The sequence below is a fragment of the Pinus tabuliformis genome, chromosome 9 (assembly GCF_031772625.1).
Source record: "Pinus tabuliformis cultivar Carrire ecotype Pingquan chromosome 9, CPIR1, whole genome shotgun sequence".
Classification (NCBI taxonomy): domain Eukaryota; kingdom Viridiplantae; phylum Streptophyta; class Pinopsida; order Pinales; family Pinaceae; genus Pinus; species Pinus tabuliformis.
The window spans coordinates 817,217,124-817,234,225 of NC_142307.1; the positions used below are offsets into that span (position 1 = coordinate 817,217,124).

General features: G+C 39.3%; 1 protein-coding gene across 5 annotated transcripts in view; it reads right to left on the minus strand.

The window, feature by feature from the left end:
* LOC149151296 (lysine-specific demethylase JMJ17-like) overlaps window positions 1-17,102 on the minus strand; it is a 288,744-nt gene that overhangs the window by 163,522 nt on the left and 108,120 nt on the right. For all 5 annotated transcript variants that reach the window (XM_089445770.1, XM_089445773.1, XM_089445769.1 and 2 more), the window contains exon 12: window positions 3,570-3,665. In XM_089445770.1, the coding sequence (XP_089301896.1) occupies window positions 3,570-3,665 (96 nt within the window). The remainder of the gene's footprint in view (window positions 1-3,569; window positions 3,666-17,102) is intronic.

Consider the following 17,102-nt stretch of genomic DNA (forward strand, 5'->3'; position numbering starts at 1 on the left):
CATATTTGTGACAATGGAAACATTTTGTTGAACCCTTGTTTTTTTCATTTTGCCTTTGGAAAATAGTGCAAGTTCATGTTGACCACTAACATCTGAACCTTCTGAATTTGCCCTTTTTTCCTCAGCTAAAAGTAATGATACCATTCCTTCTAATGATTGAGAAGACATTTGACTTAATGTGAATACAATGTTGCTATACTTGGGAGATAGGCTATTTAATAGAATTGCTTTAGCATCATTTGTTTCTACCTTGGCACCAATTTCAGCTAATTTCCCAAGAGAGACATTAACTCATTTATATGATTAGAGAGAGGTGTCTCATCATGCATTTTGAGACTAAAGAGCTGCAGTTTTAAAGAGAACTTTGCATTCATAGCCTTTTCCCCAAATAGCTTACTCAAATGTTCCCAAATTTCATGAGTTGATTTTGCTAAATCAATCAAATGCATCTGAGTGTCTGAAAGACCCAATCCAATTATAGCCTTAGCCTTGTCTTCTTTCTTTTCCCATTCAACTAAAAGCTTGGCATCAGTAGGAGCCTTTTCGGTTCCTTTTACTATACTCCACAGACCTTTATTCATAAGATGCATTTGAATTTTAACTTTCCAAGTATGAAAGTTGATGCCATTAAATTTCTCTAGAGGTAGAGAATCCATGTTACCTCTTTCAGATTTGGGATTGATTCTTCAACTACGCGGATTTGAGATCACTGAATCATTATCGCTTTTCACGCTACAAAGACTCGTGTAGCGCAAAGAGCTTCACGCGTCTCATATCTCAGCAAGGAGATAAAGATAGGCCTTTAAGGGGGACAACGACTCCTCAAACAGTGAACTCTTGATTTTTTTTACTCCTACGCCACCCACGTCGAAATCTGATCCCCAAAGGATAGCATGTTGTCTCTTTCTACTCAGGCAGCATCGTAGCGTGAATTCACACTTACATGAATTCAAGTGGATTCAAAAGCCCAAATACAGAGCGAGGCCTATTGCACATCGCGGCAAGAGAAATAAATCCAGGTCGCACTTGAATGGATCCGTTGCTCGCTACTGCATGCTTGCACAAATCCACTGCTCCAAACGCTTCTCGACAAGAGAAATAAATTCAGATCACACTTGAATGGATTCGTTGCCCGCTGCTACATGCTTGAACACATCAATAGTTTCACGCTCCAAGATAACACCTACATTGTTCAGATCTACCTTTCACACAAACCAGGAAGGAATCAACGCGCTCTAACTGTCAATACACCAAACCAAATGAAAAAATGGCCACCATCCTCGATATGACCATGACGCCAGCAATCACAGCGTCGTTTCAAAGATCCCGTCTCTCACACTTGCACACATTGAGCATACACACCAAAACATTACACAATCTCGACCTCTGGCTCTGATACCATATTAGAAAATTTGAGAGAGCCGAGAGAGTGATTACACACAACACCAAAAACACACTCTATTTATTGATCACATAAGACATTTACATATATAAGAATTAGATCACTGACTCCAACAAATTATGACTCAGACATGACTCGACTCCAACTCATAACATAGGAATCAACAGCTTCTAGATGACACTTGGGAACTCACAATGACATTTCACAACAACACATGGAAGCATTACTTCCAACAAACACGACCGAAACGTGGCTGAAATGGCTGGGTGGCATTTCCTTATTTGGAAACACCACTGAAATGTTTCTATGGCGTTTCAGCCCCATTCTACCTTGTTTCGGGAAAAATTTGCTTGATTTATGTGACTTTTTTGCTTCTGCGAGCTCACTAAAGCACCCAAGAAGGTTGCAGGGCCCTTCTATGGCCAAAATAGATTTGATATAACACTAAATTTTATGTCTAATCACTCCACAAATTAATTTATCTCTAATCAATCCACGCTCTAGTTTTGCTAAAAAAACTTGTTCTATTCTTGTTAATGAAGATGAGGATTAGGATTATAAGATATGTAATTACACTTGTCATTAGTGTATGTTATGTTTCATTTTCAGCACATAGAGCCACATATAAAGGCTGATTTTGGATGTAAAGTCCCATGTATAAAGGCTGATTTTTGAATCTTTGATGTACAGTCTCATTTATAAATGATAATTTTAGATTTTGAATCATTTAATCATCTATGAGAGTTAACATAGACTGGGTTTTCCTTCTAAAATGTCATTTTTGTGTCTCATTCTTTTTCTCTTGCAAGATGTGTTATTAACTCACTTATAAAAAAAAATGTGTACATAAATACATACATATACATATACATATACGTATATATGGTCTTTCACCCGCCATTTCCATTTTTAGGAGAGGTTGTATTTCCAGCCATACCCGTTACGGAAACTTCCAAATGTTTCGTCATTTCGTGCAACTTAGCATAACTCATAGCTAACGCTGTTACCCTAACTTAAGGCTTTCTCTACAATCCTGAGGTTTATTCTTGTGTGGATGCATTTTGTTATTTTAAAATTTGGCTTTTATCTTTCATCTATTCAGGATCTCTAAATAGATTGATGCACACTTTGCACGATTTCTGTGATTAAAGTGGGACAAAAGCTGAACTTTGAGCCTCGAATTCTAAAAATCAGGTATTTCAAGCAACTAATCCCCCTCGTCATCCTTTCCACAGAGCTTACAATTCAATTTTTGAAAACTTGTGCTGTCATGAGGCTAGCCATATTTGCCAAAATAGTTTCAAACCAGCATGTTGTCAAGGCAAACTAATAAACCAAGGGGAAAAATTATTAACTGAAATGCAAAAGAATGCAGGTAAAAAAACAGACCTCGAAAACCATACTATTCCCACGAAAAAATTGGCAATAAGAGGTAAATGTAATGCATTTCGCTAACCTTGGCACAGATTTCGAAAATAACTAATTATACACTGAAAAATTAACACATACCTAGGAATGAAAACAACAGACAAATAAATCCCCACTCCACAAATTATTATTTGATGGCAACGGAAAACACATTTTAGACCCTTTTAAAATCGATGGAAACTCACAATCCCCAGAGGCTGCAAGCAAAAATGAGGCAAACGAATCTTTTTGTGGGGCTTTATAGTCAAAAGATCACCAGCCTTCATTATTTTACAATTGTAGTGAAAAGTTTTTAAAAAATCATGACTTGTTTTCTCAAACCACAATTTTTTAATTTTATGCACTATTTTTCATTTAGGCCCAGACAATGCAAAAATAAATGTTGGAAAAAAAATTGCAGATGTTTGCAACAGTGCTATAACTTACATACAGAAACCTTACTCTGGTAGAAGACTAGAATATAAGAACATGTACAAACAGAGGAAATCTTACAATTTCTCCACAAACAGTATATAGATTAAATTTACAGCATAGAACTTTGTGGGGCAACTAATGTGCTAGTTCAGAATGCAAACCAACAATTGATTCACATGCATGAAAACAAAACCCATAACTGAGAAGAATTTGCATATTCCCAATGACGATCATTTAAGCTCTCAATGATGATAATCCTTCAATTACAATAGAAATAAAATTCAAATTCTTCGGCAAAACAAGAATGAGTAGGAGAAAAACTAACCTTTGCAGAATCAAGTACTCTCTCCAGATTCCCTGATTCTTCCAGCTTAAAAGGAGACTCCACTGCCCTTGATTCAAGATCCTCTAATTCTGTAATCTAACAGCCCACACATGCAAAAGCACAAAATAAAGCGCTTAAATTTTAGAAGGTGAGATATAGTAAATTAGACCTAGAAAACAGAATAAGGCAGGCAGTGCAGTGCATTAATTTACATTCAGAAAACCACGTGATTATTTATTTTAACAGAAAAAGGCATTATATTTTTCCAAGGAATAAAAAGAAACACTGACAATAACATATCAGTTCCACAGTCGACTCTTAACAAATAGGCATGTATATGACTTTCTGTCCAAAAGCAATTCCATCTCAACCAGATTTTACATTAAAAAAGGTTGTTTTAGTTTGTAGCAAATGAGTGTTTTGGAGAAGCCTTGGATCAAATAACTAACTACCTTGGCACAAGATGAAAGTAAGACCCCTCTCAAAGAAAAGGAACCTTATCATGAGAGGGAAGGGCCCACCCCCTAAAGAAAGAAACAAATCAACTACCTTGGCACAAGATGAAAGGAAGACCTCTCAAAGAAAAGGAACCTTATCATGAGAGAGAAGGGCCCACCCCCTAAAGAAAGAAACAAACCCAGAAATTGAGTAAAAATAAAATAAATAAAAAAAGAGGATGACACAATATAGGAAGAGCCTCAAGACAAAATGCTAATTTTATTCATCTTGTCCAATGGCTTTATACAAGATTATAATGGGTCCATACAGAACAATGGCTAAGAGAAAAGTTATTAAATACTAATACATGAAACTCATACACTAGAGAGTGTGCAACTAATTAACTATACGGCCAACATCAATTAATGCTGAACTAAAACTGCTGCAAATCATTGAATGCTTCCTTAGAAGCTGTCAGTGTGTTCTTCATTAGGGGGTGGGGGTGGGGGCAGGGGGGGGGAGGTTGCACCAAATCTATTCATGTCAGTTTCTCCCTGTTTAGTTGGAAAGTGTCCCGATTTCCTTCTGACTTATTGTAATTTGTAATGCCTCATATTAATTAATAAATAATAATAATAATAATAACAACAATTATAAATACCCCACTGCAGGTGCGTAAATCCAACGACAGCCGGCAAGTGTATAAGCCAATTGGAGGATACAAGACACCTGGACATGCAATTAAGTTTCTGGCACACCGGCACTCAACTCAAAATGATTTTCGCACTGGTAAGTTGTGGGAAATTGTACTCCGCACATCGCCTCACTCGCGGGAACATGATGGAGGCTCATACTGGTTCTTTACTAGTCACAGGTAAGGCACGGCAGAGATGGTGTTAGGTTGAGCATACGTTCCTCCCCACACCCTCTTATAATTCTGTCAACCTCAAGAGCTCAACAGACATCCAAGGCTACAGTGAGTGTATGGTGGTGGTTACGAGCGGGAACAATGCCTTTTATGCTAATTCTCTCCTCCCAATCCACAATTGACCCATTTGCAAGCTTGCTTTGGTTGTCTCAGCGATGGAATATATTCATTGCAGTGGGCATGGTGCTCAGACCTTGCAAGCCTCCTCAATTCGCAAGGTCGTAGTGGTATTTGCAGTGGCATCATTGTCTTACAATATTTATCTCACCATCGAGTCAGCCCCTTTGCCTTATCATCATTCGCAAGTACTAGTACAAGCTCATCCGGGGTATCGAGTATGACCGCGCGCCCTCGGCTCATGAATCTTCGTTGAAAGGCTTCGGCATACTCCTTTGCACTCACCGCAGAGCCCAATTGGTCAATGAATCTCCTCCAAGGTTGACAATTCAACCAACATTGAACCATGTCAGTCTACTTTGCCCCTTGGAGAATTTTTGTCGACGTCAACAGACATTAAGGGATTTGGTCACATTCAATCTCACAGAGGACTAGCAATTTTGGACAACCCTTGCATGGATTACAATGGACCGCTCAACTGTTGGCTCAAGGGCGTCGTTGGAAGGCTCGGCTGAAGACTCTCTAACTCAAATGTGGCATCCACCTCTTCACGTTGGGACTGCTAATGCTCAAGCAGGAAGGTCAACTGGGGACAACGTTTGGAAGGTCGCTTCAAGCAGGAAGGTGTGCCATTCAAAGCTTGCCAACTCCTCTTAGGTGCCTATCATATAGCTTGTCCAATGTCTCACTAAGATCTCTATCATGTAACCGAAAACTCATGGAAATGCCCTCTCAATTTGACTGAATTCCGGCTAGCCCATCAAAGGTAAGCCATCCTGTTTGTAATCAACAATTTTGTACCACTGGCATAAATTATCTGTATTTTTTGCCAGATAGACTAGTCAAGGAAAATATGTGTAATCTTAACTTTTAAGAAGCTCAACATGTGTTATTGGGTCAGTTTCCCAATGAGGCGGTCCATAACACCATGAAAAACACTTTGTATATTTTTGGCACAATAATATAAAATCGAACCTTTACACACAAAAAAACAACAATTATAAATAATAATAATAAACCAATAAATAAAATAATAGTAATAAAAATAATAATAAGATAAATGAAATAATATTAATATATAAATAAATAAAATAACAAATAACGAAGTAAAATAAAAATAGAAACAAAGAAAACATAACAATTGACTGAAATTCTGAATAAATATATATAAAAATAAACTATAAATAGTAAGAATAAGAAAGTCAAATAAACAGATCTCCTTAGACACTTTCTCTAGTGTGAGCAAGTTGTCCTTGTAACTTGGCCTAAGTTAGACTTATGAAAAAAATATAATTATTATGTTGGATTATTGAACTAAAGTAAACTTAGGAAAAGTAAAATAAATTACTTTAGTCAACCTTCAAGTTCAGGAGGGGAGGAGCAGTTGACAGATTCCTCCAAACCTATCAATGTCTATTGGTATGAGATAGCCTTATAGCTAAGTCACATACTATATAGGATGTCTAGGAGCAAAAGGCTTCTAGGAACCAAACCAAGGATAGCAAGATTTCAAGGATGTTTCTAGACCAGATGGCAAGAAGGGCTTCTACTTCAGAGGGAGCAACCAAGGCAGTGGATGAAGTTCCAGGATCAAAGTTAGATCCAAGTATCAAAAGTACCTCCCAAGCTAAAAGCAAGTGTTGATGTTCGTAGCTCGGGCAGGTACTTCTACAAAGGCCTAAGTGCCTAGGCATGCAGAAGTCACCCAAGATCTCCTTAGACACTTGCTCTAGTGTGACCAAGTTATTTTTGTAAATCTAGCCTAAGTTAGACTTGGGAAAAGCACATAATTATTATGTTGACTTATTAGACTAATGTAAACTTAGGAAGATTAAAATAAATTACTTCAGTAAATATGTTTTAATCTCAGTGCTTGATCTCAAGTGAGGGGAGATCTAATATCAGCCATCAATCAATTTAGAGATTAGGGTTAGAGATTTAGCTCAATGTAAAGTATTAAAGGCGAAGCTAGGGAGAAGAAGAAGACACCATACAACGCCACAAGATTGAGAGATGCATCTCACTAAGTGTGTTGGGTCTGAGGAAGGGGCAGTAAGGAGATCCAGATCAACCAAGTAGGGCTTGATCAGCTGGATCAGACCTAGTGTTGTATGTATTTCCTCAACCGGGAAATTTTCCTGGGAAGGGAGCCCAAGTAAGTTTAGAATTTTAAAGAAGAACTCTAATTGGGCAGAATGTGGTGTTTCAGTTTTGTGATTGAGATTGGTATACTTTGCATTCCATTGAACTTATTTTGTTAATACTCTAACTGTGCTTTTATTCAATAGATGTAAAATCTGCTCAGAAATAATTGTCGGATTGCTAGGGTAAGAAAATTAACAATCCAAAGGAGCTGGACCTGCATTGCGCTATACCCAAAAGGTGCAAACTGACATAAAACTAGTGTACATGCTATTTGAACTTTGTGCTTATGAATAGGGTGTGGAAGAGGAGACTTCCTGTCTAAGAAGCATCATAGTCATCCAAAAGGAGTGCCACCCTTCGCACCTCCATGAACCCTGCTGCTGAAGACATATAGTAACCCGCACAAACCTATTGTTCGGCTGACACTGAGTGAGGCACAAACCGCTAAACAGTGAGTGAAGAAATGGTGACACAAAATGTTTGTGCCAACTCATCAAATGAAAAGTAAAGAAGCTAACTTAGGTACAATATCTGAATGAAAAGCCCAATGCTACAACTGTGAACTCATTGTAGCTAGTGCTCTCGAGGGTGTGTCGACTTGCCTATAAGAGGTTGGTTGTAAAAAGATGGATGCTAGATGTGTCTAAGTATTGTTATGTTCTGTTCTAGTCAAGAGCTAGAAGATAGCATGTAGCTACCTCAAGATTGAGAAAGTGTATCCGAGTGAAGGTTGATATTGTTGTTATGATCACCCAAACTTCAAAATGAAGTTGAACATCCCTGTGTGATGGGGAATAGTCTGCTACAAGAGTTGTGATAGGCCCCTGAACATGGAGGTGATGTAAGTCCTCAGAGAACCCTGATGGAAATGTTGATCTTCGACAGAAAAACATCCCCAACAGAGAGTGTATGTGGCACCATAATACGCTGGGTGTATCCGTAACCAAAGAAGTATGTCCAATGTTGAGTTCATATGCCTTAGTGAATCTTGTGCCTGAGTAGTGTGCCATTTTGTTGGGGTCTGTCAGATATCTGTTGGTGATTGATCTGTGTGGACCTTGGCATCTTGTCAGAGCAGCGGGTTGAAAGAATGAAATGGCTAGTGAGGAATGCATATTAGAGATTGAAGAGAAGGAAAATAAGGATTCAATCTAAGAGATAGTATATGGGATAGTTCCAAGCAGGGGGAAGAGGTTTGAATACAAAGATATAGACACAAGGGTATCATAGAGAGAGGGTTGGAGGATATCGATAGTGAGGTAAAAGGTGGTGCTGCAAAGGAACGATACGCAAGGAGAGAGATTTTAGAAAGTTTAATTGTTGAAATACAAGATGCAAGAAAGAGGGACCATAGCAGAGTTAATTTAAATGCTTTGTCATCATTGAAGATAGTATATGCACAACAGTGAGCATCATAGAGAGCCCCACATTGTACTGTGTCTGGGACACCCGGGATCTCACTAGAATAATCAAGTGAGATCACAATTGATGGTATCTTTGAAGGGTTTAATGAAAAACATTATTGTACATCTCTATTAGTTTAGCAGAGGAGGATTGTGATACCGTAGCCAACCAAGATAATACAGAGTGGGACCATAGCATTGTTAATTTAAATACTTTGTCATCATTGAAGATAGTATATGCACTATAGTGTGCAGCATAGAGAGCCCCACATTGTAGTTGGTCTGCAACACCTGAGATCTTATTAGAATAATCAAGTGGACAGACATCACAATTGATGGTATCTTTGAAGGGTTTAATGACAAACATTATTCTACTATATCTCTATTAGTTAGCAGAGGAGGATTGTGACATTGTAGCCAACCAAGATGATATGGAAACGAATGGGGAGTTGTGGGAAGCTATAAGAGATGCACAAAGTCGTATAATATGACGATCTCTTGACTGTTGTTGTCAAGTATGATGGTGATCAATTGATTTTTAATCTAGCAAGTACGAGTGAAAAGAAATTTGAGAGACTGAATACTATTATCTTGTGTCAAAAGGATAGATCAATCTAATGTGCTATGGTTTAGCACGGTAACAACTTCTACACCTAATAGAGGAGGGTGTGTTGAATTTTGGTAGTTGTGGTCGGTATTCTTAAATTGCATTTGTTGAATGGTGTTGTCCTTGATGTCAACATCTGTTAATGAACGCTCTTAATATTTGTCTGGATTGCATTAGTTAGAAGCTCCAATCAAACGATGGTTAGAAACCCAAGCTCTAGGGTTGAGATTCCCCAAACAATGGGCATATCCCACACTTGTTGAGGGTTTTTGAAGAAGCAGAGCACTGAATTTGCCTTGGAAATCCTCACCAGTGAATGATGTTGTACAATCAATGTTCCCTCTCTCTCATAGAGGGGTTCTCAACAACTCCAATTTGTTCTCTGAAATAATCAAACTTCATACGAGACAAAGATTTTGTCAACACATCAGCAATCTGCTCATCAGTAGGGACATTTTCGAGCCTCAGAGCTCCCCTCTGGACAATATTCCAAATGTAATGATACTTCATCTCAATGTGCTTCGACCTATCATGGAACATCGGGTTCTCTGAAAGCTTCACACAGCTTTGATTATCACTATATATAATGGCTGATTCCAGCACTTGATCAAACAATCCAACAAACAGTTTTCAAATCGACACACCTTCACAAGAGGATGAACATGCAGCAATATGCTCAACTTCAGTCGTACTCAAAGCAACAAAAGTTTGCTTTCTACTAGACCATGAAATCGTAGTGGAGCCCATGCTAAAACAGAATATAGAGGTGTTATTCCTATCATCAGAGCTTCCATTCCAGCCCAATCAGCATCAGTAAATCCATGCAGTTGTCATTCTCCATTAGAAGCACATCTCAGACCATATTCAATGGTACCACACAAATACCTCAATATCTGTTTCGCTGCAACCCAGTGCATATGTCGAGGCTCAACCAAAAATTGGCTCAAAATGTCCACAACATAACAAATATCAGGTCAAGTGTTCACAAGATAGCTCAACGAGCCAATCAAATTGTGATACAAAGAGAGATTAATCAAATCAGAGTCATAGTCCCAAATCTTCTTCAAATTAGTCACCATAGGAGTGTCAATGAACATGCATTCCATCATGTCAAATCTCTGAAGGATTGTAATAGTGTATTTTCTTTGACCGATTCCATCAAGCCTTTGTCGAATTTCCAATCCCAAATAGTAATGCATGAGACCAAGATCCTTCATCCCGAATTCAAAAACCAGCTCCCTCTTACATTGTACAATCAGAACTTCAGCCCTTGTCAGAAACAAATCATCTACATATAGAAGCAACAGCAAGGGCTCACATTCAACAACGTTGAAATACAAGTTTGGATCAGCATTGCTCTTCTTGAAACCAAGACTCTACAGATATCCATCAATAAGGGAATACCAAGCATGAGGAGCTTGCTTTAGCCCATACAGGGTTGTCTTCAATTTGCAAATATGTGTTTCTCTATCATGGACCTCAAAACCTTGAGGTTGCTCAATATAGACTTCCTCTTCAATGACTCCATTCAGAAACGTAGTCTTGACATGCATTTGATGCATGAGCGTAAGTGTAACTAATCAATGCCAAGAGTACAGGTTGCTCTGATGCAACCGACACTAAATGGACGCTCTCGGTCTTGGCGCAATCGGCCTGTCCCAACTTGTTGTTAATAGAAGGTAGGGGTCAAGGAATTGAAAAAATAAGAAACGATGTACTAAATATGCTCGATTCTGTGGACCGAAAACTTCACATTGCTATAGAAAAAGTTGCGAAAGGGATAAGCTTTCCCTGAGTGTCCAAGGGGTGAGGGAAGTGGAAGAGGAAACAAAAATGCATGGAATTTTCGTTCACCCACTTCTATCCATACGGGGGGGAAGACGTTTCTATTTGGCCACAATACACTGTGAGTAATTCTATCTTTCCGCTAATCGGAGCTTTAAGTAAAGCTTGGCGAGAAACTTGTTGTCGGATCTGGTCAAATGCTCTTTGCTGTTCGGAGTGAATCGTCTCATTCTTGGGATCCTCTAATTGTTCCATTTCAACCTAAAACAAAAGCAAGAGCAATGACAAATCTAATAGAAGCATACCCAGCAACAAGAGCAAACGTGCCTTCATAATCCTCATCCTCTTTCTAGAAGAATCCTCAAGCCACAAATCTTGCCTTGTACTTTTCTACACTTCCATCAACTTTAAGCTTGATTTTGTAAATCCATTTTGAAGACACAACGGACTTCCCTTCAAGTCTTGGCACAATTTCCCAAACATTGTTCTTCATTATAGATTGATATTCTTCGATCATAGCGTCTTTCCAAACTTGATGCTCAGTTGCTTCCTCATATGTTGAGGGCTCTAACTCAATGATTTTACACATCATGTTTGCATATCCAAAAATAATTCTTTGGCTTCCTGCTTTCCCTGAAGATGCCACGAGGTGGAGCATGTCCTTCAGCTTCCTTCAAAGTTTTGTGAAGCCACGCAAGTCTCTTTCTACTCTCAAGTACAGTGGCTCTTGGAGATTCAACAAGTTCATGATCATCAAATTCTTCGTGAGGATCTTGATCCATTGGTTCAATATCTTTAGACGTTGATTCCACAACCATGGGAGCCACCTAAGTCCAAGTGTGAACCCTTCGACTTCCAGAAAGCAACATCCTCATCAAATATAACATCCCTGCATGTTTCAATAGAACGTTGTCTTGGAAAATAGACCCTAAAGGCCTTTGAATTTTAATTGTAGCCAACAAACGTTTCTTTCTTCTTGGAAGGTGCCAACTTCGTCCTTTTTTCCTTGGGCACATCAACATAGACAAGACAACCAAAGATTCTTAAATGCTCAACATTTCGTCTCTCACCTGTGAAGACTTCTTCAAGAGTCTTGTAGTCCAATATTCGATGTGGGCATCTATTTTGAACATAAACAGTTGTTCTTGCAACTTCACCCCAAAGAAAAATAGGCAACTCTTGATCATGAAGCATGGCCTTGGAAACTTCCATAATAGCTATGTTTTTCCTCTCGGCAATTCCATTTTGTTGAGAATAGTAGGGAAATATCAGCTCCCTCTTAAATCCAGCATCCCAACACTAAGCAATCAATTCATTGGATACATATTCTCCCCCATTATCAGACATTAAAGTCTTAATTCCTCTTCCTGTAGCATTCTCAGCTTGTGCTTTGAATTCATGAAATTTCTCAAATACTTCATCCTTGGATTGCAGGAGATACATCCATGTCTTACGAGAGTAATCATCAATAAAAGAGACAATGCAAATTGCCACCCAAGGTCTTGTCAAACATAGGCCCACAAACATCAGTGTGCACAAGATCCATGATTCCCTTAGATCTATTATCATTACTTGTACATCTTCCTTTCACATTTTTCCCAAGGGCACATCCCTTGCAAACCCTATCATGTTAAATCTTAATTTCAGGTACACCTTTAACAAAATCTTCAATCTAGAAAATGCTTTACAATGAACATGAGCACACCTTCGATGCCATAGTTCACAAAAATTGACGTTGTTGTGAAGAAAGGCCTGGAATTGAATGTCCAAGGAGATGATATAGACCTCCACTTCGCACACCAATGATCTTGGGAGCTTCAAAGGAGGCACCTTTCTTCCATACTAGAACTTGTCTATCAATGAAAGCAATTCTATGTCCTTTGTCTTCAACAGATGAAATAGACAACAAGTTGTTCTTCAAACTAGGAACATATAAAATGTTGTTAATTGATACATCACCTCTTGATTCCAATTGGAAGGTTGACGAACCAATGCCCTTAACTTCATATTTGCCATCGTCTCCAAGCTCAACCCTTTGGGCAATGTTCTTTCGACCAATTCAAAGAGATGTTCACGACTCCCAGTCATGTGCCTAGAAGCACCACTGTCCACCTACCATATTTCATCATGACCTGCAATGGAACATGTAAAAGCAGAATAAAATGAGTATTCATCATCAGAATCACTCTTTCTAGGCCTCCTTTTATGAGAGGATTCATCAAGGTAAGTCGCAGAGGCATGATGCTTTCCTTTCCTCTTTCGACCTCCATTCCTTTGATTGTGAACCCTTTGATTCCTTCAAGGACAGTGAGCTTGATAATGACCATATGCTTGGCAACAATAGCATTGATCATTTGTCAGATCTTTTCTATCTCTTCTACCTTGAGAGGGAGGAGGAGGGCCTCTTTGTGGCGCAAGTTCCCTTCTTGGAACAAATCTTGAATTTGGTCTTCTACCAAATATTCTTTCAAATCTTCCAAAATCTGCAAAAGCTTCTTCACTTGGATCTTCAATTTGAACCCTAGAAAGGAGTCTTGATTCTTCTTGTGTACAGGTAACCCACAATTTATCAAATGAAAGTGTGTTTTCACTTCCATAGATGCATGATGCAAAGGATCCCGCAATCTAGGCAAACCACCCAAAGCCACAACTACCAATTCTTTGTCAGATACTTCTTCTCTAATGGCTTTGAGTTGATCTCTTATTTGAGAAATTCTAATGAAGTATGATGCCACAGTATCATTCTTTGTCATCTTGATATTGCAAAGTTGACCCCTTAAATTTATAGATTGATTGATGTTGTTGATAGTGTACAATCCAATAATGGCATCATACATCTCCTTGGAAGTTTGATGATCAACAATATAGGGAATTAGATGATCCCTAACAAATTCTATAATGATGCTTCTTGCCAAGATGTCATCTTCTTGAAATTTATCTTTTCCTACTTGGTCAAATGGTTCAGTCCCCTTTGCTATAAAAATGCCCAAAACCTTGTGCCTTGCAAGTACTAGCTCAATCCTAGCCTTCCATGCCCCATTATTAGTAGCTCCTTCAAGCTTGTTCGCGGCCTTCATGAAGGAATTCATGATGACGATGATGAGGACGACCAACCAATATCAAAATATAAAGAATCCCAAAGCTATTCAAGGTGCTCTCAATGCTTCTTCAAGGTGATCCCACAACTCTTTTCCTTCACCAAAGCTCTAATACCATGTTGATTTTCTAGTGCAATAAAGACTACTTTGGTTTTTAAGAATTTTTAACTACTTTCAATGATACAATTAGTCTTCTTCTAGCATTTCAATCATTAAGTTGTTACACATGAAAAAATTCAACCATTCAGTTTCTACAATAGGCCAACAGAGAACTATTAAAATTGGCAACTAGCGCCAAACTCCATGTGGGTCATCTTATTAATGAAAGCTGATATTTTTCTTAGATCCCTCTCATCGAGAGGTGTAGGATTGATCTAAAGATCATCTAATTCCAATAAGTATTCATGGAGATATGAATTTATCTGTGTTATGGGACAATTCGTCAAGCTCAACCAGCAACCAAATAAACCCCACTTGTGCTCAATGTTTTAGTATAAATAGAGGTGGCCTTCAAGTCATTTTCAACACACTTGGGATCCCTTCCTCTCTACTTGTCTTTGGGTTTTAGCAGGAGGAGAGATCCTAAGGGATAACGTTGTCCTAATCCAGAGGGCAAAAGCCGAAACGGTCGAAACTGCCAAGAAAAGCCAGAACTGTCGGGAAAAGCAACAATTGTCAGAACTGTCGAAACTGCCAAAACTGTCAGGAATAACTGGAACTGCTGGGAAGAGTCGGAACTGTCGGAACAGCCGGGAAAACTAACGCAGAGGGCAGAAGCCAGAACTGCCGAGAAAGCTGATGCAGAGGGCAAAAGTCGGAACAGCCAGAACTGTCGGGAACAGCCGGAATTGCCTGAACTGCTAGAACGGCCGAAACTGCCAGAAACAGCCGGAACTACCAGGACTGCCGAGAACTGCTGGAACAGCCAGAGCATCTGTCTCCAAAGGAGAGCAGCATGCAAGGGGCAACTAACTAACATTGGGACAGTTGTATGGTACTTAGCAGCAAATACACCGAGCATGCAATGGTACAACTCGCATGCAAAGGACAACAAGCATGCTAGGGACAAGAAGCATGCTAGGGACAACAAGCAAGCAAGATGCAACCAGCACATAGGTCAGTATGGCAACATGGTGCAGCAATGGCACATAATGCAGTACAGTGATGGGTACAGTCATGATTAATAAAGCATGATGAGATGCAGCATAGTGATGATGTGTGCAACATGGTGCAACACGGTGAGGGCAACATGATGACGAAATGCAGCACAGCGATAGGTGAAGCAGTCACCTTGGAGAATCAGTTGAAGCAAAGTGTCTTCAACTGATCTCATGTATCATCTTCTTAGAGATGATCTATGCTCTTATCTAGATAAGTCAAAGTGTTGACTTATGTTGTAAACGTACTATCTCTCTCTCTCTCTCTGCTGAACTATTGAGGAACATATAAGAAGAATTGATCAAGGGTTTGTCCCTGGCTAGCGCCACATCTTGTGTCCTCTTGTCTTGGCTTGTCTTCTGTGATTTATGTTTATGTTCTATCCGCAGTTTACTTTAATGCTGATGTGATTGCTAATCTGGAAAAGATATTGAGCTAACTGTGAAAATTGAAATAAATTGCTCTAAGCATAAAACATACCTATAATTAACATGGTATCAAAGGTAAGGTGAAGGCAATGCCAGAGCAAAAGTGAAAGAGCAATCACCGAACACTGTTGGGAAAGAAAAAAAAGGATCAATGGATTCCTCATCCCTCTTCAAATTCACCAAGGGTGAAGTCGAAGCAGAGAATATTATCATAATGGCACAGCATAAGTTTCTAATGGCCTACCTAAAGATCACTTCAATGGCAAGTCTGGATCTAAGGGTGGAAAGAAAGGCAGATGTCTTGGTTGTAATAAGTTCGGCCATTATACGAAGGAGTGTCTGAGGTAGGGACACATCACTTGATAATGATAACAATCATTCCAGGGACATCTTCAATGATCAGAGGAATGATAGGTAATGCAGGTCATCAAGGAAACGACCGACTCTTCAAAGAAATCAAGGAACCCCAGGTATGAAGAATCAAATGTTGTTTTTGATAAGATAAAGAAGCGTTATCTTGTATTGGCCCTCTCCTTCAGATTCTTTGGGAATCTGGCTTATTGATTGTAGTGCTTCAAGGCACTTCATCGGATAGTAGGGTGCACTCTCTAATTTGGTAGAGATGGAAACAATCGTGGGATTATACTTGGAACCGATGACCCCTATCCCAGAAAGGGTGTAGGGAATGTTACCCCTCAATTGAATGAGGGTCACTCGATTTATTTACAGAATCTCTTTTATGTACCTGATTGCAAGAAGAACTTGGTGTCCATTTCGGCAATGGAAGTCAAAGGTTACAAGGTGGCACTCATCGATGGAAAGGTACGTGTTTGAAAATAGAATTTTCAAAGATGTTTTTAAGTTCAGGGTTGTATCAAGTTGCAGGAAGTCCACTAGGGACCATGTCCATTAACACATAGCACCGGAGGTCTGTGAGTCAGATGGTGACAAGGATGCCTGAATTCAAAAAGAGCATGAAAGTACTTGTCTGAGATGTACCGAAGGAAAATCTTACAAGGGGACCATTCCCCTCATGTAGCAGGTCCACAGGTTTGGAACAACCGGAGGGGTTTGAGATTCATGATCAGGAATCTCACGTATACATGTGGAAGGAAGCCCTCTATGGCTTGAAGCAAAATTCCCCGGGTGTATTATGAGAGGATTGATAACTGTCTGATGAAGCTGAGATTCACTAAGAATGAAGCCAATCCAAACCATTGTTTGAAGGTTGTGGATGATAGACCTCTCATACCAGCACCTTCTGAGGACGACCTATTGCAGACCCTCTCACTTGCAGAAGTAAGAGGGAGTTGGATTCCGGATGTGGAATGGTACACTGCAAGCCCATGACTACCTCGAGGATCTTAACTTTCAGAATTTATATGGTGATGATGCCGGACCAGACTTGGGAAATGCCTCTGAGTTC